Source organism: Podarcis liolepis (genome assembly GCF_965112155.1).
Source record: "Podarcis liolepis genome assembly, chromosome: 3".
Taxonomy (NCBI): domain Eukaryota; kingdom Metazoa; phylum Chordata; class Lepidosauria; order Squamata; family Lacertidae; genus Podarcis; species Podarcis liolepis.
The window spans coordinates 105,388,714-105,410,468 of NC_139557.1; the positions used below are offsets into that span (position 1 = coordinate 105,388,714).

General features: G+C 41.0%; 1 protein-coding gene and 1 long non-coding RNA gene across 2 annotated transcripts in view; one reads left to right on the plus strand and one right to left on the minus strand.

The window, feature by feature from the left end:
• Nucleotides 1-21,755, plus strand: part of LOC310703018 — a 429,179-nt gene that overhangs the window by 66,754 nt on the left and 340,670 nt on the right. The gene's annotated exons all lie outside the window — the stretch shown is intronic.
• The window catches only part of TTBK1 (tau tubulin kinase 1), an 86,524-nt gene that overhangs the window by 33,553 nt on the left and 31,216 nt on the right, over nucleotides 1-21,755 (minus strand). The window contains exons 5-10 of the mRNA XM_083494983.1: nucleotides 21,505-21,609; nucleotides 10,945-11,010; nucleotides 6,374-6,466; nucleotides 6,132-6,257; nucleotides 4,393-4,547; nucleotides 3,010-3,229 (exon numbers count right to left, since the gene is read on the minus strand). Coding sequence (XP_083351109.1) covers nucleotides 3,010-3,229; nucleotides 4,393-4,547; nucleotides 6,132-6,257; nucleotides 6,374-6,466; nucleotides 10,945-11,010; nucleotides 21,505-21,609 — 765 coding nt within the window. The remainder of the gene's footprint in view (nucleotides 1-3,009; nucleotides 3,230-4,392; nucleotides 4,548-6,131; nucleotides 6,258-6,373; nucleotides 6,467-10,944; nucleotides 11,011-21,504; nucleotides 21,610-21,755) is intronic.

The following is a 21,755-nucleotide window of genomic DNA, read 5'->3' on the forward strand; positions in this document are numbered from 1 at the left end:
TTTTTTTTTATGAAGAGTAGTCACAATTCAAAGGAATTATGAAGCTGACACTGAGCACCAAGGCAGAATTGGAAGCTTATGATGGATTCTTCCTAACTTTAGCCCTGTTCAAATATTCACAAAATATTCATGGTGGTGGAAGAGGAACATGACAATCCCCAGCAATCCCTCTTTGTGCACAATGCAGAGAATGACTAGATTTGAGGGCACATGCTCTCACATGTCTCAGAGCTGGTTCATATGTTATTTTCCTTAGGTTCCTCTTGCGTTGTCTATTCAAGTAAACGGCATAAGAGAAGGCAGTCATGAAGGATTGCAGCAGTTACTTCCACTTTCCAATGCAGGCTGCTCAGAGGTAATGACTGTGATCTACCAGGAGTATCTCCTTTGACATTATGATCCCCGTGTGAGTACATACAGCAAAATTAAGTGGCAACTTTAGTTCAGCATTTTGTTGATGGTATCTCTTCTGTGGGCCGCCATCTTTTGATTTATAGGAAGAAAAGCAGCACCCAGAAAGCTGGATTCCAAGTAGGTAGAGCAGTATTCGTAATTAGAGCTTTATTAGATAAAATACCAGTGTCTCTCAAGCTCCTGTATCATTGATTTTTACCAAAACCCAAAGCACTTCACTCATTAATTTCAAATCTTTTCACAGCTGCAAAACTCATGAAGGCAATAAATAGATAAATGAAAGGAATCTGAGTGAAACTGGAAGGCTAATGGACAGAGAGGACAATGTAAATAAATATTTGTTGTAACATGGTGTCCTTAATCATGGTTGAAAGCATAGGTATAAATCTGGTCTATGTACCTATTTTTGATATGGAAATGTCTCAAAGAAATGCCAAGAAATATGATGTTTACATGTCAGGCAAGAAGAACCACTTCCTTTGTATGAATCTACAAATTCAAAATGTGGTACTCTTTTTCTTGCAAAAAGCCTTTAAAAGGTCTCTACAATACAACAATTCTATCATTCACTTTTCTTTTCTTTTTAAATAGTAAATTTTATTAGTATTTTCCACACAACAAAAAAAAACCCCAAAATAACAATACACAAAACACAAAAACAAGCATATAAAAAACAAATTCAAATCTTACAATTTAATAATATGAACACTAAAAAGGAAAACAAACATTGACTTCCACCAATCCCACAGCACCTCCTTTACCTCTCATTGTATCTTCATGTTTTCCTTATCATCTCTATCCTAACATCTAGATATATTATCACTCTTTCTTATCCTTTCACTTCACAAGGTTATTCCAGACTCAGCCAGATTTCTGTCCTCGAACCTTGGCTTTTAAGGTATTCATTTATGCACTCCCATTCCTTTTTCACTTCACTTTTTTGTTTTTGCCTTATTATATCTGTCAATTTGGCTAAATTCTAAATATTCTGAAAGCTTACATAACCATTCTCCCCTAGTGGGTAACTTGATTCCTTTTCCAATACTCAGCCACCAGGATTCTTGCTGCAGACATCGCGTATAAGAAAAATCTAGTTTTGTCTTTTGGAATATCTTCATTTAAAATTCCTAAAAGGAATGCCTCTGGCCTTTTACTATATGATATTCTTAGTATTTTCTTTATTTCTTCGTTGATCATGCTCCAAAATTTCCCAATTTCGGGGCATGTCCACCACATATGGTAGAAGGTTCCTTTTTGTTTCTTACATCTCCAGCACTTATTATTATAGGTTTTAATCATTTTTGCCAGCCTTTTTGGCGCCAGGTACCACCTATGATGCATTTTCATATAGTTCTCTCTTATTAGGTAACATGCCGTGAAATTTATATTTTTTGTCCATAGTCTTTCCCATTCATTACATTCAATTGAGTGGCCCAGATCTTGTTCCTATTTTTTAATTGTGTCACCTTTTTCCTCCTTTTCTATTTTCCCATTTTGTAACAATTTATATATTTTTGAGAGAGTCTGTTGGTTGTTGTATAAGATTTCCTTCTCCCATACCGAGATTTATTTATTAAACCCCTTAAGTTTATTATCCTTCTCAAATATTGTTTTTAATTGGAAATATTCTAACCAATTCACCCCCCCCTCTCTTTTAATTCTTCAAACTTCTTTACTGTCAGGCAATCCTTTATCTCTTCTACGAGTTCCCTATATGTTAGCCAACTGTCTTTCATATTATTTCTATGCATGGCTGATGACTCTATAGGCGACAGCCACCAGTGAGTTTTGGCTGTTACTATTGTTCTTTCTTTCCCAAACTTCAAATAGAGCCTTTCTCACCAAATGATTAGTAAAGCCTCTATGTGCTTTTATTTTATCATGACCCAGGTAGCCATGCCACTCAAAACCTTTGTCCCAGCCCTCCAGGTCTAGGATGTCCGTAACATCCGATCTTTCAGCCACGTCATGCATGCGGCCTCAAAATACAGCTTGAGGTCTGGGACTGCGAACCCGCCCCTTTCTCTAGGCTCCATCAATACTTTGAACCTTATTCTTGGCCTCTTACTCTGCCAAATAAAATTGGAAATATCCCTTTGCCAGCCTTTAAAACATTTTGTCCCAATAATTATTGGGATCGTCTGGAAAAGAAAGAGCATTTTTGGGAGAATTGACATTTTTATCAAGGATATCCTACCCCATAAAAACAACTTCAATTTTTCTCCATTTATTTAAATATCCTTTTATTTCCTTCCAGTTCTTCACATAATTATCTTCGTACAAATTGGTATTTTTATTTGTAATCCAGATCCCCAAATACTTAGCTTTCACGGTGATTTTAAGGCCTGTTACCCTTTCCAATTCTTCCTGTTCCTTTACCCCCATATTTTTCGTTAATAATTTAGATTTTTCTTTATTTAACTTGATGCCCGATACTCCTCCGTACTCAGTCAGTTTCTGTAAGACTCTTTTATCATTCTCTTTTCATTTGTAATGCTATATTTGTGACTGTGAATAACGTGAAGTTCTCAATTCTTAACAGAAATCAGCAGGAAAAAGAAACAGTGCCCATTCAAAAGGATCAAAGGACTTTACTTTGCTGATGCTGATCCTGAGCTTGTTGCGGTTCACATCCGTCTCTTCCCAAACCTCTCCTTCATTGAAGGCAGTGTTTGGAGCCTGGCCTAAGCTTTCTGCTGGCCGGCCAGGCAAGATTGGGGGAGCATTTTCCTGGTCGCTCAGGTGCTCGCCTTGCAAAACATCCTCCGTGTTCTCACGAAGTAAATCTCCAGGAACTGGAGTGACATTAACCACACTAGAGGGGAGACAAGCAACAGCATCAGCTGAAAAGGTCCTGATAGCGCAGTCAGCTTTCTGTTTTTTATTATTATTATTATTATTATCATCATCACCATCACTTTGATTTATATACTGTCCTTTATCAAAAGATCTCAGAATACAACATTAAAAACATATTTCACAGAGCAAAATAAAAACATAAAACAAAGCATTAGTAATAAATATAATAATAATAATAATAAATAATCATAATAACAGCCCCCCCTTTAACAGGCCATAGATTATTTAATGGATGAAGGCCTGGGTAAAGAGAAATGTTTTTGCCTGGTGCCTAAAGTCATGTAATGATGGTGCCAGGTGAGCATCTCTGGGGAGAGCATTTCACAGATGGGGAGTTACCACAAAAAAGGCCCGTTCTCATGTTGGCACCCGCCAAACCTCTCAGGGAGGGGGAACATAGAGAAGGGCTTCGATGTCAAGCACAGGGTCTAGGTCAGTTCGTATGGGGAGCAGTGGTCCTTAAGGTATCGAGGTCCTAAGCCTTGTAATGTCACACAAGCTCCCAAATTGTGTAGGCCTGAACGTGCCTTCTACAGCCCATTTGAAAAAGTGCTTTCTTCTTACAGAAGGGCATGAACAGTGCTGAAGAATGGAGGTGGCAAGAGCCAAGGTTTGGCCTGGAGGACAGGTGGGGTTTTCCCTAGCTAGGCTTTCTCCATCTTCCTTATTTTACTCTGCTTCAGAAACAGTATGGTACTAAGGCAGTGCCACAAAGACCCCACCAGAGAGCAACCACTATCCTGGATAATGTACTATCACACTGAGCATGTTGCAACAGTCTACCTTTATGGGATACAGCAACCTAGGCAGAACATGATGTCACCAAATGCCACAGGAGTGCATGTACTCGGAATCTCCTCATCTAGTGGCTATATTGTGATGTTGGAGGAGACAGTCCAAGATCACACTGTTTAAATGAATAGATTACATGATATTCACGTACATTCATGACATTATCAGAACTGTAACCAAAAACTATCTTCTGGGAATTCTTGCCATTGTAAAACGAACAGTATATAGGATAGATAATAAAAAATAATGTCCCTGAAGAATGACTTATTCTTCTTGTAAGATTCTGCAAATATTGACAACACCAAGGGCTGTGAATGTGTCACTCACCCAAACATAGCTGCTGTCTGCCTTGTGTTCTGCTGAGGTGGAGTAGAGGTGCTTGTAGATAATAAAATATCTGTACCGGCTTTTTCCCAGTCAAAGGCCTCGTTCTCAGTAATACCTCTTTCTTTCATGCTGTTTTCAAACACGGTCATGATGAGCTAGAAGAAAAGCAAATTATAATAAGGTTCATATGTTCATCCACAGTCAGAAAGAACAGGGACACAGAAAGCCACCTTATACTAGACTTTTTCTTCAACTAGTCCAGTACTGTCTACTCTGGCGGGCAGCAGAAATCTAGGGGTTCTGATCCTTTTACCTACGTTGTCAGGGACTGAACTTGAGATGGAGCATTCTGTACGTAGAACAGGTGTTCTACCACTGAGCTATGGCCTCTCCTCAAATAATCTTTTAAAAGAATTTCCCTATGCGTTTTCCGATTTTCATCTGGTGTAGAACAATATATAACAACTGTCAGGGGTAACCGTCTTATGTAACTTTCACCAAATACTGTCAACCCTGGTTAAAGCAAGCCATCTCAGGGCACGTCTGAGAGGAAACATCTCCTGCTTAAAGGTTCAGCATTTGTGCACCAACCTGAAGTACTACTGTGAGCCAAGCAGAGAATGCAGCTTGCACCGACCTCCCTAAGATTCTTATCTTAAGCTTGGATTGCAGGGTGCTCTGAATGGGGGAAATCAACAAGAGAGGAAGGGAGGCGTGCTCCCAGTCACAAAGAATCCCCAAGTGACAACAACAGCAAAGCTTAATTGTATACTTGGTAAGTATACAATTGGGCATAATCTGTGGTACAAAAGGTATTATTTGCTGCTTATAATAAAATCTACAACAACTTGCAAATGACCCGTGTGTTCTGTTATCTAGCTGCTGCACAGTCGCTGCACAATGGGAGGTCAGTCCACTAATCCATATAATATTGCCTTAGTCATGAGTATGAAAAATAATCTTAGAGTAATTTCAGAATCTGATTTCAGATCACAGGGACCAGCTATAGCAGGGAACTCAATCCATTTCAGCATTTGAATATCCTGGGAGAAAGCCCTTTAAGCCATTGGCTAATGTGCGCAAGCATTTTCTTTTCTATACATCACAGACGGGGGTGGATGGGACATTTGGCTCTCCAGATGTCGCTGAACTACAGCTCCGGTCAGTCCCAGAAAGCACGGGGCAATGGTTACAATGCTGAGCTATAGTTGATCAACTTCTGGAGGGCCAAAAGTTCCCCACACCTATGATAGATAGTGAAAAACAGTCTAGATATATCAGTGTAAGAATTCATTTGTTACCATCAAAGGTGTTGCACACACAACTCATAAAATATACCGTAAATCATTCTATTAATCCATTTGTACATTCCTCAAATTATGTTTTAGCAAACGAACTGGATTTGAATCATCCTAATTAGCTGTTTGTGGGGATGGCTGGATACCATCTCGAAAAGTATTATCGTAGGACTTAATACTCCTTTGAAACAAAACAAATGGATATAATCTACAATTTCGGGATAATTGCAATCTTGGGAAGGGACAAATATGCTGCTTCCATTTTGATCATATTTTGAAGGCATGGGAAATTGTCAATGGACAATTAGGGATCTCCAAAGCATTCCAGCTAGCTCTTCCCACACAAACAACATTCCCAACACATTTGGGAAATACCATTTTATTGGTTTGAAGATGAAAAGGACACACCTCTCTGTTATTATAGGTCTCAGAGGTTTTTACCTGATAATCTGGTTTAGTAAAGTAATCCAGATTTGCAATGTGATCCAGAAAAAGGTGGAACTCGGAAGGCATATGTTTTAGCAGCATTCGATGTTCGTATTTCTCTTTAATCATACCAACTTGCTCCTGCAAAGAAAAAATACCATCACACAACATTACACTACACATAACATGAAACATCAGGCAGATAAAATGACCAAGAAAATGGAGGGTCTTATTCAGTCACTGACTGAGTTCTCTACCTTATCTTTTATCTTGCGCCACGGAAGCTGACCAACTGCAAACTCCACCAGCATGTAAAAAAGGGACCACAGGTCATCATGTCGACCCATCTCCTGGAGAAAAATGAAAGTACAAAAATCAAGCTGCTGATAGTGTCTTCAGCAGAGCAGGTGACTGCTGCCCTATGATCCAGTTGATGACAAATCCACTGAACATACAATTAAGAGCAGGCTCACAGAATGTAATGAAAATGATGTATAGGTGGTATTTAACACTGGTGAAACTGGCCAATATGTATAGGATGAGGAATAAACTATGTTGGAAATGTGGAGAGAAAGATGGAGATTTTTATCATACAGTATGTGGTGGGAATGTATTTTGGGAATTGGTCTACAATGAACTAAAAAAGATGTTTAGATATACCTACCCCAAAAAACCTGAGGCTTTTTTGCTGGGTTTGATGGGAGAAGAAATTGCAACTATAGACCAAAGACTATTTATGTATGCCAGAACAGCGGCAAGAACTATATTAGCCCAAAGATGGAAATTGCAGGAACTACCAATGATTGAGGCGTGGCAGACAAAGATTATGGACTTTGCGGAACTGGCCAAGCTGACAGGCAGGATCCAGAACCAAGACGACCAAAAGTTTCAAAGAGATTGGAGTAAATTTATTGGGTATATGAATAATTATTGTAAAAATGTGAAAACACTAGTGGGATTGATATAAATTCTGCAACGAAGAAACTGTAACTCTCAAAACTTTGTAGACCATTGAGACAGAGTTGATCATAAGGATATACAGGTCTGAAGTAGAGGATATAAAGTACAACACAAAGATTTGAAAATTAAAAACCGGTTGAAGGGATGGAGGGAAGTCACAAGTTCAGTAGAGCAAAGAATTTATTTGTTTTGTTATTGGTATGCTGAAATATTGTGTTAAAAAAGAAATTAATAAAAAATAATATTAAAAAAGAGCAGGCTCTCACAAAGTTAAAGATCTAGAGTAATGGTTTTCAAACCTTCTGTTTCTGGGAAATTTTTCTACATTGTGTTGTCTGTTGAGGAATTCCTGTATATCAATCATCGAACCTCTTTACAAGAGGCTTCAGCAAAATTTGAATTACAGAGGCCCAAAGAGGTTGAGGCCAAAGAGCTTTTTTTTTTTTTTTTTTTGAAGGCCACATGATATGACTAAAATTGGGAAGAGTTGAAGGGTGAGATTTATGGATTTCATTAAGTCCTCTCTACCTATTTCCACATTGCCTTGTAGTTTAGCATGTGGTCTACCTGCAGGCTGGACCCAATCGTTTGCCCTAAAAGACACCAAAAGCTGTATGCTACAGGAAATGATTAGTAGATGACAAACTGTCAGAAATTGTGGAGGTGGATTGACCAGTAAAATATTTTTTCTAGGTATGCATCTCCCATGTGCTCTAATATTTTTGACACTTACTATGTATTAGCATGCCATTAGCATGCTAGGTGCATGCCTTAGCTTGATCCTAGCATGCTAATGTCACATGCAAAGAGGCCAACAACCATGGTAAGTGTTTTTAAACATGGTGTGTATGGAATGCTTACAATGGGGGTGGGAATACCAGGTCCTGTACCCAAATCTGGCCCTCCATCCTCTCTATCTGGCCCAGGGGGCTTTCCCCCAGGCCACACCTCTTGCGTCACACACAGATGGCTCAGAAATGTCCTAAAATTCCAATAATGACTTTTATAGAACAGAGTATATGAGTGTGTAGAAACTAGCCTACAATACAAAGTTAACTTTTACATTTATTGAACTGCCCACTATTGTCTGCGGTCTAATCCATCACTGGCATGTGGCCCCTAGAAGGCTGCATAGAAAGGACTGAAGCCCTCAGGCTGAATAAGTCCATTCACCCCTGGACCATAGTAGCCGTCATTTCAAAAATAAACTAAAAGCAATTTAATCTTGTTCAACGACAAATTTTGGAAGTCTTTGGCCACAGAGAAAAGATCTTGCAAGGTTGGATACAGTCTATGGGCTAACTTTCCGTTCTGAGAAGCAATCGCTATGAAGATGAACTCTATACTATCTTTAGTGCCGTACTGTATATTACCCTGTGAACCTTAGAGTTAAAAGGCATTTTAGAAATATAATGCAGACTAAAGCACCACTAACAATAACAATGTTCTGTATTTCTGAATCTCTCTTCCCCTGTTCCACAAACAGGTGATGTCACAATGTCAGAACTACTTCTTACAACATAGATTCAGACACATTGCTTGAAACAATTGTCTTCCTTCAGGATTTTCCACTTCGTAGATGAAGGATGCCTTCCTCTCCTCATGCCCATCAAAAGATAAAGTATAAATTGGGGGCATTGCAGAGCAACTAAGATATTATTGCTCTGAGCAAAAGGGGAGATGAAATTGCTGAGCAGAGATGTGAACATCATTTCACTCTGTGCAGAAGTACGGTCTTTAGTACGAAATATAATCTCTTTTACATCTTTCAGTGGGTAGCTTATTGAGTGCAAATGTAGCACAGTGACTAAAAGCTTGCTACAGCCATGAATGCACTAGGTGACCCCAGGGCAAGCTAGTCTATCTCAGTCTGCATTCTCCCCTTCTGCAATGTGGGGATAATCTGAAATACCCCGAACATTCAAAAAGCACTATAAAATGTTGACAATTCTTGGCAGAGCTTAACAAACTAGATAATGCTATTGTAGAAAAAACCTGAGAGTAAGAACGATTTTCTTTCAGACAAAGAGTCATTAAAAAATTAGGAAGTGTGAAATGGATGGCTCGGGCAACTAATTTTGGGTGGTATGAAAGAGCAGCTTTTTTATAGTATTGTATACTACTGTTTTTTACTGCTAGGGGGAGGTGCCGGTGATATATTCTGCCACAAGTGCTAAACTAACTTGGCTGGCCTTGGGTACCATGCACCTTGATTTGGGGGGAGGGCAGGGTTGTTGTTGTTTAGTCGTGTCTGACTCTTTGTGTCCCCATGGACCAGAGCACACCAGGCACTCCTGTCTTCCACTGCCTCCCGCAGTTTGGTCAAACTCATGCTGGTAGCTTCGAGAACACTATCCAACCATCTCGTCCTCTGTCGTCCCCTTCTCCTTGTGCCCTCAATCTTTCCCAACATTAGGGTCTTTTCCAGGGAGTCTTCTCTTCTTATGAGGTGGCCAAAGTATTGGAGCCTCAGCTTCACAATCTGTCCTTCCAGTGAGCACTCAGGGCTGATTTCCTTCAGAATGGAGAGGTTTGATCTTCTTGCAGTCCACGGGACTCTCAAGAGTCTCCTCCAACACCATAATTCAAAAGCATCAATTCCCTGTGGCTAGGGTACCATTTGCTATTCTGTCTCGGCTACAACAGCTAACAAATGATACTGACCTGGTATTTAACTATATTCCACAGAGGAATCAGCAATACTACTACTATTTCAAACTATGTATGATAAATCTATGCACAGCCATAAGACAGTGATCGCTAATAGCTCAGATGACTTTTAAATACCGATCACAGCGAAGCACTGTTTTATCATTACAACACCCGGCAAGGATAGCTATAACTGCTACTATGTTCCAAACATCCGAGAACCAAGTGCTGGGAACAAATGCCAGGGGAAAGCTGAGGCCCTCCTGCCCTTCCTGTGAGCATCTAGAGGCATCTAGCTGGCTACTGATGAAAACAGAGTTCTGGCTTAGATGGACTTTTGGTGTGATCTAGTCACCAGTCTAGCTGCCGCATTCTGGATTAGTTGTAGTTTCTGGGTCACCTTCAAAGGTAGCCCCACATAGAGCACATTGCAGTAGTCCAAGTGAGAGATAACCAGGGCATGCACCACTCTGGCGAGACAGTCTGCAGGCAGATAGGGTCTCAGCCTGCGTACCAGATGGAGCTGGTAAACAGCTGCCCTGGACACAGAATTGACCTTCGCCTCCATGGACAGCTGCGAGTCCAAAATGACTCCCAGGCTGCACACCTGGTCCTTCAGGGGCACAATTACCCCATTCAGGACCAGAGAGTCCTCCACACCTGCCTGCCTCCTGTCCCCCCAAAACAGTACTTCTGTCTTGTCAGGATTCAACCTCAATCTGTTAGCCACCATCCATCCTCCAACTGCCTCCAGACACTCACACAGGACCTTCACCGCCTTCACTGGTTCTGATTTGAAAGAGAGGTAGAGCTGGGTATCATCCGCATATTGATGAACACCCAGCCTAAACCCCCTGATGATCTCTCTCAGCAGCAGCATGTAGATGTTGAAATGTATGGGGGAGAGGACAGAACCCCGAGGCACCCCACAAGTGAGAGCCCAAGGGTCTGAACACTCATCCCCCCACCACCACTTTCTGAATACGGCCCAGAAGGAAGGAGCGGAACTACTGTATAACAGTGCCCCCAGCTCCCAGTCCCTCTAGGCAGTCCAGAAGGATGTTATGCTTGATGGTATCAACAGCCACTGAGATATAGCACACATAGTAGTGCTAGGAATTTGCAGACACCTTGTCTTCCAAAATGGCTCCAGCTTTTGCACTACCTGGCAGAATACTGAGCAGGGCATTCTCCCACCTCCCCAAAAAGAAATACTCACTCTGTTTTTATGAGCGTTCACTGAAGCATAGCGGACCGTTCCCCGGAAACCAGCAACATTACGAGGCTAATGGGAAAGATAATGAAAAATTAAACTTAAACATCAAACTTAAGAATTAGCAGAGCTGTTAATGTTTTATTTATCACTCAGGGCCATAAACCACTTTAATTACATTTGTTAACTTGAACTGATGCCCTAGGTAGGCATTTTGGTTAGGCATTAAAAGTTGCTCCTTGAATAAACCCCTCAGGAACAGTTAAAACATGACAGTGGAAAAGCCACTTGTACTTCACAGTGCTTACAAGAGATCTAATTACAGTTTGTTTGTTTGTTTGTTTGTTTGTTTGTTTGTTCTGCTAAGGATAAGCCCTCCCTAAAAGAGAATACTTCCACCTTGAGTGGACAGAGCCCAGCTTCATCTCTGAAGAAAACCAAAAACCAACGGTTTGAAGTCAATTAAACTTCAGAGCAAGTGAGAAGTCCAAAATGGTTTCTGTAATCCTTTAAGTGACTACAGAAAATGATCATGACAGCCTCATCTTCCCTTTAAAAAAAACCCATTATTAAAAAAAACCCAATAGTTGCATAACACAGGATGCTTCTGTCAACTGTTCCAATTAACTACCTTAATTCACACTGGCTTGGTTCACACATAACAATAAGCCATGGTTTAGTACAGTGTTTCCCAACCGGTGTTCCGCGGCACACTAGTGTGCCGCGAGACGTTGCCTGGTGTGCTGTGGGAGGGAGGCGGGCGAGTCGGGCGGCGAGAGGCGGGGCGGCGGCGAGGAGAGGCCGCCCAGCGCGGGGCTCTCGCCGTCTGCCTGCCTGGCTGACTGCGTGGCGCTGACGTCACGGGGCTGTAACGTGCCCCACATAAGCACACGCGGGGCGGCGAGCGAGCTCCCTCCCACATCCCATCGCCGCTCGCTTCGGCCGGCCTACTGGGCTGTCGCAGGCGGAAGGCCTGCGCATGCGCGAGGTTTTCGCGCCTTCAGGATTCCCTTCACGCCTTCCTCCTCCCGGGTCCTTGAGAGCGCGGGAAGCGGCAGCGCGAGACCGGCGCTGAGCCTGGTAGGTATTGCGCTTGCCAAGGCAGTCATTTGGGAAATGAAAACTTGCAAAGCAAGCAACCAGTTCAATCTGAAGTATGTGTATGCTTAATATCCTGTATCTGAAACCTGTTCTGCCCCCTCCCCCACACTTGGTGCCATTTTCATCTACACATGCAGCAGAGTAAGTTGACCCAGAATAGTACCAATTCAGATGGCAGATGGGAGAATGACAGTGCTGAATGCTTTCCCATGTAGAACAGTCCCTGCAAATAAAAACCTAGCATATTTGGAAGAGGGATGCTAGCCTAACCATTACCTTCTATGCTGTTACTATTTTTTTATTTTTTTTTACATAAGTAAAAAGTGACCTTTCCCCATCTGGCATGGTGGTGTGCCTCGAGATTTTTTTCATGAAACAAGTGTGCCTTTGCCCAAAAAAGGTTGGGAAACACTGGTTTAGTAAACTATTACTTATTAAACAATGGTTTGTTTCATCATCAACTGTACCCAGCAGATCTGAAGCAATGGCTTGTTGGCTTATTTAAATAATAATAAACCTTGGTTTATTCTAACTGTGGCTTGGCATAATGTGCAAACAAGACATCCTTATTGAGTTATAAAAATATTTATCGCCATGTCATAAAAATATATCAAACCATATAAAAATTTAAAATATACATCTATTAACCAATTGTGGAAGGATGCATTCTTCATTACCTGATTGGCCTGGCAGAATAGAAAAGTTTTAAGCAGGCATTTAAAAAGTTGGCACAGAACCATGGTTCTTAACCATGGTTTGTTTGGCCATCTCACCCCATACCCTCAACTAAAAATAAAACATGAGGCAAGAGCAACTATAAAACATGGTAAAGCTATAGAGAAAAAAGCCTTGGTTTGTTTGACCATCTGTGGGATAATTCATAGTTAACTTACAGTTTGTTAAACAAACCTTGGCTTATAGTTACATTTGAACCAGGTCATTGTCAGGATCCTGCTGGTTGCCCATAAGTACTGGTTCCCCACTGCATTGACTCATATCCCAGTTGTTATAAACTCCATTGTAATTCCTCACCAAACTAGGAGATTAAGGGTTCTGAATAGCCTATTTGAAATAGTAACCTTCCCCTTCCCATCATTAAGCACTATCACAAAAAGTCTTTTCTAGATAAATAAATTTCATAATTCAGGCTCAACTACTAAGCAAACTAAGCAAAAAAGGAAGTATTTTGTCCCCATTGGGGTTGAGAACAAAGAAGCATGTGCTAAGGAAAGAACAATATAGATATTTTGCCATAACAGTTGAACCATCCCTTGCTGTTATGGTTAGGATTCCACCACTAAAAAAGCTTGGAAAACATGCTGTCTGCTTCAGAATGAAGTAATCTTAATGGCTATAAACAGGAATTGTCATATTCTGTTCTCCCATAAATAGTAAGAGTCAAGTACAACAATGGGGGAGGCTGCCGTTAAGTTCCAAGTAATCCCCATCCAGGACAGTCCTGAGCCACTGCAATCTCAGAAAGACCCAGCACTTCAGCCCTATTGAGGTGTTCTCATCCCATATGTAATTCGGAAAAATGGGGGTGACAGTTCTGCCTCCACCCTCTCACCCTCTGTGAGCTGAAAGGAAGCAGGGAGGCTTTTCTGCCATAGTAGGTTCCTCGTGCAAGTTAGAACCCGTGTTTGTTCCAGGTTTCTGAATATTTTCAGGGAGCCTACAAGAACAGAACAGGCTCCCTGCTGCATGTGTTTGGTGGTTAACTTATGGAGGGTGACAAAGACAGCAATGGTGGTGGTAGAGTTAGCACATGTGGCCCACACAGAGACATACAATTCTCACTGTATGGGAGATCAGAACACCTGAATAGGACTTTTTTTGAACTCAGAATGCAGAAGACTCTTGGCCTGTACATCAAGAGTTGAGACATGTCCCAGTCCTGAAAAGCAAAAGAGTATATACCATCAAAAGCCAAAGCAAAAACAAAAGGAGAACTCAGAACTCTAATAATAATTAAAACAAGCAAGCACAAAATAAAGGGGGGTGGGGGGAAACCAAGAAGCATCATGATGGCTCACTCACAACTCATGGCTGAGATGGTTACAAGCAGCGGATGGGAAGCCAACGCATCAAACACAGTCTCAAAAAAGGAGCCCAAAAGAACTGTAAAACAAAGAGAAACCCAAAGAAAACCATGACAATAAAAATGCAAAATGGAGAGAAATAAAAACAGAAATGAATTGAAATCAGGTCAACAATTTCACCATTATTATTATTATTATTATTATTATTATTATTATTATTATTATTATTATTTCCCTTCTCTTGCAGCACATGCCTTGGCTTTACTGCTTAAATTATCTAAAGCTGGTCACTTTGCAGATACTTTATGCCTGGGTGGTACACAGGGGCTTAGACTTTGGAGCTTGATCTGTGTGAGGTAGTACAGAACCTTCTGTCTTCAGGCAGAAAGAGCTGCAGTAAAAGCCACATAATCTCCCCGACTCACATGCTCATTGACACTTTCTCAGCCTGAATTTACTGGCATCATTTCTTATTTCTGCCCGGTTGATTTTCGCCATTGTGTCTTGACTGTTACTGCCTATGTCTCTGTCTGAATTGGGTATGGCTAAGTCTGTATTCTCAGGGACCACTCTATTCCACCCCCTTAACAGCCCCTATTTATCTAGAACAGCCCTCATTTCCTGCTACCTGTCCCTGTCAACTCACCATCCCAATCTGTATTTGGGGAAGACTGGAGGCGCCTTTTAAAACAGAATTAAGAGTGCATTACTAGAGTTGCCATTCTTTAGAATTCAACACCCACACAGCCACACACCCCACAGTATCTAAAAGGCAAAGACAGCAGCAATAGCTCAAGGGAGGTCACAATGGAATCCTTACTGGCAGTGTGAGTTTTCCAGCTTTGCAACTTACAAGGCGGATGTATAGATGAGCGAATTACACAGTGGTTTAGCCATCAAAATTGTTCTTCCCTCCCCCATGCTTTAAGGCAGGTGCCCATACCTATCTTATTTCTACATGTGCTCACAGGCACATTAACCCATTTGGCCTTTATTTTGTAAAAACCTGATCTGGGAAATTGGGGGGGTGGGGACTTGGTGACATAAAGGATTCAGACAATCATGCCATACTTAGTCAAGTATGCTGCAAATTCACAGAACTATTGTTCCCAGAGTTTAAACCTGGCTATTAGAAACTAAGTTTGAACTGGCTACAGTGATGCCAGAGCCATTTCAAAAGCAGCCTCACCACTTTATAAATTTATCATTCTTCATCCAGAAAGTTTGAAGAGGAAGCACAATTCTGATTTTCAAATAATGTGATCAGTGGATTCTCTCTCAATTGCAGAAATATAAAATGCCAATTTACCACTTCCCCTTTATCTCCTAAAAAAAACTCTCAAGATAGCAAATGTTGCTGACTATGCTTGAGTTGTATCTATTCCGTATTAAATGCAATTATCTCCACTGAGAGACTTAACATTTGTACCATTTTGTTTTAAACATAATATCTTAGGACCAGTTAACTAACACATCTGCTTCAGAAACCAGTGCAGGGTGGGCTAAAGTAAATGAACACATACAGAGTTCTAATATAGAGAGTAAGGACAGCTTTCTAAAATATACAATAGAGTGTGTGAAATAGGATGGTACCCTTGATGTGATAATTAGCAGTATTACAAGTACATAAAAGTGTCCCTATTTTCATCTGTGAAGCATCAACACTATGCTGTTCCTCAGGGAACTGAAAATATATTTCCCACAACAACTGACTTTCACACAAGTGGTCAAGTACCATAATAAAGTTGGTGACATTTTGCAGTTCGGTTTTCATCACTTCATGAGCTCAAGCGTAATGGGGTCATAACAAACAAAATCTGAGAGAAAGGTGTAAACACAGCGTGTAGCATCTGTCTTAAACTCTTGAAACCTTTTGTTTCCATTTGTATCACAGTATGGGCAACTTCTCTGCCACATCTTTATTAGCCTTTGGTCAGGCTGCCGGCATCAGAAACAATGCACTAGCACTGGCCATTCTGGTTGCAGACAATGAGCATTTAAGCATGGAAATCACAATGTGTTGCCATTTATATTCCTGAGTTATTCATGCAATATTGTTAATAGTATGCAACAACGCACTGATGTCTAACTTAAGTCACTCAGCTATGTTCCAATCGGATGCAGCACTCACGAGGCTATTTTATTAAAACAGTTCTGCTCCAATATATATTTCAAAATGTAGCAATAGTTGCACCGAGATTAGAAAATGCCTGTATCAGCAACTACATTTTTAAGTATTTGCACTGATGTGCCAATTTTAGATGGAACCTGGTCATGTAACAATTAAAAACATAATCTTCTTTAATTAGGGTTTTGGTTTCTGCTGCTTTCAACTTTCAAACCTGATCAAGCATTCTCTTTCCTAATATTCTGCCTCAGCCATACAGATACACACGGACACAAAACTGCACTTACAAATACATACAATATCCCCAGTCAAGCATTGCAAACTACTGCAGTGCGGTCTGAATCACGAGGAGACAGAGCTCTAATCAATGGTCTAGGGCTGACTCAGCAGAAGCAGCAGCATGCAAAACACAGCAGCGCATTGCCAATTCATGCAAACAGGAGAAGCTTGCCATGACAAAAATGCTGCTCTCCCCTTGCCATTCCATGAAAGAGAAAGCAGCAAAGATGTATTCAGCAGAGAGCTTCAAGGGGATGGGAGAGTTGCGCTAATAATAGAAGTGCGGGTCAGTTTTCAAACAGAGAACCAGGGTTTGCATTGTGAGAAAAGCATTATGAATTAAAGGCTACTGAACTGCTGGCAACAGTAAAACTAATTCCTATACTCAGGCATCTGGTTGACAACATGAATTCAGAATGAAAGCCTAGTCCTAGTATAGTAGAGCACATTGCTAAACTTATGCATGATGACAAATATTTAGAAGCATTTTCACATCACTACTTAACATGGTAAACTTTGTTTGAATAGATAACATCTGTAAAACAGATAAAATAGGCAGATTTTGCTGAACCACAATTTCATGCTACCTTAAATATAAGCAGAATAACATTACAGCAAACCAATACATTACAACTATAAGAGGGCTGTTTCTTTTGAATTAATTCTTTGTGTTTATCTGGAATTGCAGCCCTGAACCCATTGCTACAGAACCAGAAACCTCATTGTCCATTTTCTTCAAAGGAAAAAAAGTAGAATAGTTGGGAGGCGGTCCATTAAAGGCAACTGAAAGAACCATTATTACAGATAAATAAGCCTTTTTATTTACTCATGCTCTAATCTAGTTGAAGGGCAAGCCATAAAATATTGCAAAAATTGCCCTCCCTAAAGTTTCAGCTCTTCTGATTTATACCTCAATCATGTAAAGGAAGCATGGCTTTACAGGCTACATGACTGGCATTTAAAACCTGTAACTTGTTTAAGTACCCTCTATCTTAAGTAATTGGTTATGGACAACGAACAATGTGACTATTACAGTAAAGGGGGGGGAGTACAGTCATATCTCGGGTTGAAGTAGCTTCGGGTTAAGCATTTTTGGGTTGCGCTCCGCAGCGACCCAGAAGTAACAGAGTGTGTTACTTCTGGGTTTCGCCGCTCACGCATGCGCAGATTCTCAAAATGACGCCACGCGCATGCGTGGAAGTGGCAAATCGTGACCCCCGCATGCGCAGACGTGCATTCGCTTCAGGATGCGAACGGGGCTCCAGAACGGATCCCGTTCACATCCAGAGGTACTACTGTATTTGATCCCCTGCTAAATTTGCCCGTTTGCCCTCTGACAAAGAAATGACCAGTCCATAATTTTAATGGTAGGTTTACTGTAGCTGTGAGAGACAGAATAACGACAGGAAAACCCCCAGATACCCAGAAGACAAAAGTCCGAGATTGATGTGCATTATAATGAGTGAAGTAAGTATTTGATCCCTTTGCAAAAGATGACTTAGTACTTGGTGGCAAAACCCTTGTTGGCAATTACAGATGTCAGACGTTTCTTGTAGGTGGCCACCAGGTTTACACACATCTCAGGAGGTATTTTGTCCCACTCCTCTTTGCAGATCCTCTCCAAGTCAGTAAGATTTTGAGGCTGATGTGTAGCTACTTGAACCTTCAGCTCCCTCCACAGATTTTCGATGGGATTAAGGTCTGGAGACTGGCTAGGCCACTCCAGGACCTTATGAACTGGTCATTTCTTCGTCAGAGGGAAAACGGGCAAATTTAGCAGGGGATCAAATACTTTCCCCCCCTCACTGTAACTACTTAAAAGGAGAAGAAACACTGTGGCATTTTGCTAATTGCAACCTTCATCAAATGTGCAAAGTAGACTCCAATGGTGGCATGCAAGTGGGCTGAGGTACACTTGGTGGACAAACCATTAGCAAATTACATTACAAATATATAGCAATATCCTGCACAGAAGCTGGACTTCCATTATACTTTCCTTTCAAACCCACAATCTACCTGTCCACTTTCCATCAGGACAACTAAGAAGGCAAATGAGAGCTTGACCATTATTTGGATTAGTCAGGGTGGGACTCACCCATTCAGCAGTCAACTATTCAAACTGATGCTATAGAAGAAAGAGTACTAACTGGGTGTTCTGCTCTGCACTCTGGTATCTACCAAGTAGGATGACATGCTTTGTGCCAGAGGAGCAGTGACTACCTGGGAATCTGTTGATGCAGCCTAGAATAGCAGTGACCTTTTTTTCCTTTTTTGCTGCAGCAGCACACTGTTCCCTCACGCTAAGCCTGTGGTCTACTAAGACCCCAGATCCTTTTCACAAACAGTACCAGAAAGTCAGGTCCTGTCCCGTCTCCCTGATTCATATATTTGTGCAGCTGGTTCTGCCTAAGGGTAGAACCTTACGTTTGTCCCTACTGAAATTCATTTTGTTAGTTTGGACCCAGTTCTCCAATCAGTTACGGACATTTTCAATCCCAATTCCGTCTTCTGCGGCAATAGTTACGCTTCCTAGTTTGTTGCCATCTGCAAATGTGATGATCATCCTCTCAATTCCTTTTAAGTTTACTGTGTCTTTTACCATTATCCATCTGTTGTATGTCCATAGTTACCATAGTATCCAAGTCAATTGGATACTTTATAGACATTGAACAACAATGGGCCCAGGACAGAACCCTGCTTGTAACTTTATTCCAGGATGATGAGGAAGCATTAGTGAACACTCTTTGGGTTCAGTTAGTCAACCAGCTACTAATCCATCCAAAAATTACCTCATTCAACTCACATCTTACCAGCTTCCTTACAAGAATATCATGGGGGGACATTGTCAGAAGCCTTACTGAAATCAAAATACACTATATCCATTCTCCTGATCCACCAAGCTTGTAGCTCTATCAAAAAAAGAAATGAAATTCATCTGGCAAGACACATTTTTGAGAAACCTATGCTGGGTCTTCGTAATCACATCATCCATTTCTAAGTGGTCATAGACCAACTGTTGAATTATCTGTTCTAGGACTTTCCTGGTATTGATGTCAAGCTCACCAGTCAGTAATTACCTAGGTCTTCTTTTCACCCCTTTTGAAGAAGGGGACAACATTTGCCTGCCTCTCGTCTGCAGGGACCTTACCTATTCTCCAGGAATTCTCAAAGATTACAGACAAAGACTCACAAGCTCCTTTAGTACCCTTGGGTGCAGCTCATCAGGCCCTGGAGATTTGAATCCACTCTAAGTACGTATTTCCTACCTTGGGCTGCAGCTCCCTCCTTGCATCACTTATTATGTTATCACCAGGTTGGGCACTGCTTCTCTTTTGGGTAAAGAGAGATAGAAAGCAAGCGTTGAGCAGTTCCACCTTCTCTCTGTCATCCAATAGCATTTCTCCATGAAGAAGGACTTGTTTGTCCTTCTTCCTGCTTCAAACACAGCCAAAGAAACCTTTATTATTAATTTTAACCTCTTTTTCAAGCCTGAACTCATTCTGAGCTTTGGCCTGCCTGACCTTCTTCCTGTTGGATACTCTTGTATACTCTTCCTTCGTGATTTCCCTTTTTACCCATTTCTTACATGTGCCCTTCTTAAATCTCAGCTCATCTGTAAGCTCCTTATGCAGCCATCAGAAGTTGGGCAGCTTGCATAAATCTATGGCTGATAACAGCTGAGTCATGAAATGAAGATGTCAGGTTTTTAAAAAGGACAAGGGCGGAGGAGAACAGGAATTAGACTGCTTGAGTCCTTAAGGCCTTATAAGATCCAGGAGGAGAGCACTGGGTGGGTGGGAGATTCATGCAATGCCGTTTTTAAAAAATAACCCTTTAACCCTGTATTGCATAGTGGGAGAAGGATGAGAAAGAAACAAATTCTGTGCAAGCAAGCCTCAAAATAGCTCTATGAAGCTTCTTTTCTAGGCTGCTTGGAGCACAGAAGAGCAGCACTCCTGGTTAGGTATTGGGGATGCGCTGCAACTTTTGTTGCAGGCTGCACTTATTTGCCTTATTATAATCCACATTTCATACATGGCATCCTTTTATTAATACCTTAGTATCATGAAGTATGATGCAATTAATGGATATCAGTCTCCATACTTTATTTTAATATTTATTCATTTTCCCACTGATCTGGTGGCAATGTTAATCTCTCTGAGGTAATCACAGAGCATGAAGACACAAGACAGCCTAGACTCAGAAACAAAACATCTTAAACACCGGGAAAACTGTAGAGCACATGGAGTGAGATAGGAGAGTGCTGCATCTTACATGCTTCTGAGACTTCAAATTATCTTTAGCAGAGGATCAGCTTACTGAGAAAAACATTGCCCTACTCCCAACTCTGAACATACAGAGCTCCTCCATGTTCACAAAAGGCCCCTGCAAGGAAGCACCTTGCAGGCAAGAAACACCATTATGTGCCTCAGAGCACCAGTGACAGAGGATGCTGTTTCGCCTCTACATACCTGCTGATAATGCTGAAACCATAAAGAAGGAAGGTGGGAAAGGCCACAGGATGAAAAATTTTTTGTTTGTTTGTTTGTTTGTTTGTTTGTTTTAAAAGAGAACACCTCAAAATGATGGAGAAAATTAGTTCCAAAATAACACCCCCCAACTTTCCAACTTCCCACACCAGACATGTTTAAAAAATGGGAGCTTCAGGAAAAGTAAACTAATGAAGCAATGTGAACTTCTTAAAACAGCACTTCTCCTTCCTCTGGTTTTGAGCCAAGACACTGAGCAACAGGCACATGTATACCTTACAGCGAAGGGTGGGTAATAAATGAATAATAATAATAATAATAATAATAATAATAATAGAAAAACCATGTTTTCAAAAGAAATACAGTCTCTCTGTTACAACAGGGAGAACCTGATCAGTTCAGTTTCTATCCCATCAAGTGTACCTGCCCAACCAGCATCAACAGTATTGTGAGAATGAATTAACATAATCAGGATTTGTTTGAAATATTTATAATCCCCCATAGAAATGAAAAAAGCATCACTTACAGGCCGGACTTCACCGTTGGTATTGGTATACTGTCGAGCCAGACCAAAATCTAACATATAGCATTTTCTGTAGGTTGAGGGGAGGCGTCCCATGGCAAAGTTGGACTAGAGAAAAACAGAAGGATAGGAAGAGTTGGGGAAAATATGTACCAGTTATTAATATAATATAATTAATTTAATTATGCTTAAAGTTATCAGCCACTTGCTACAAGGGCGTTTGTAGCCCCAGCTACTAATCAACCCTGTTTTCT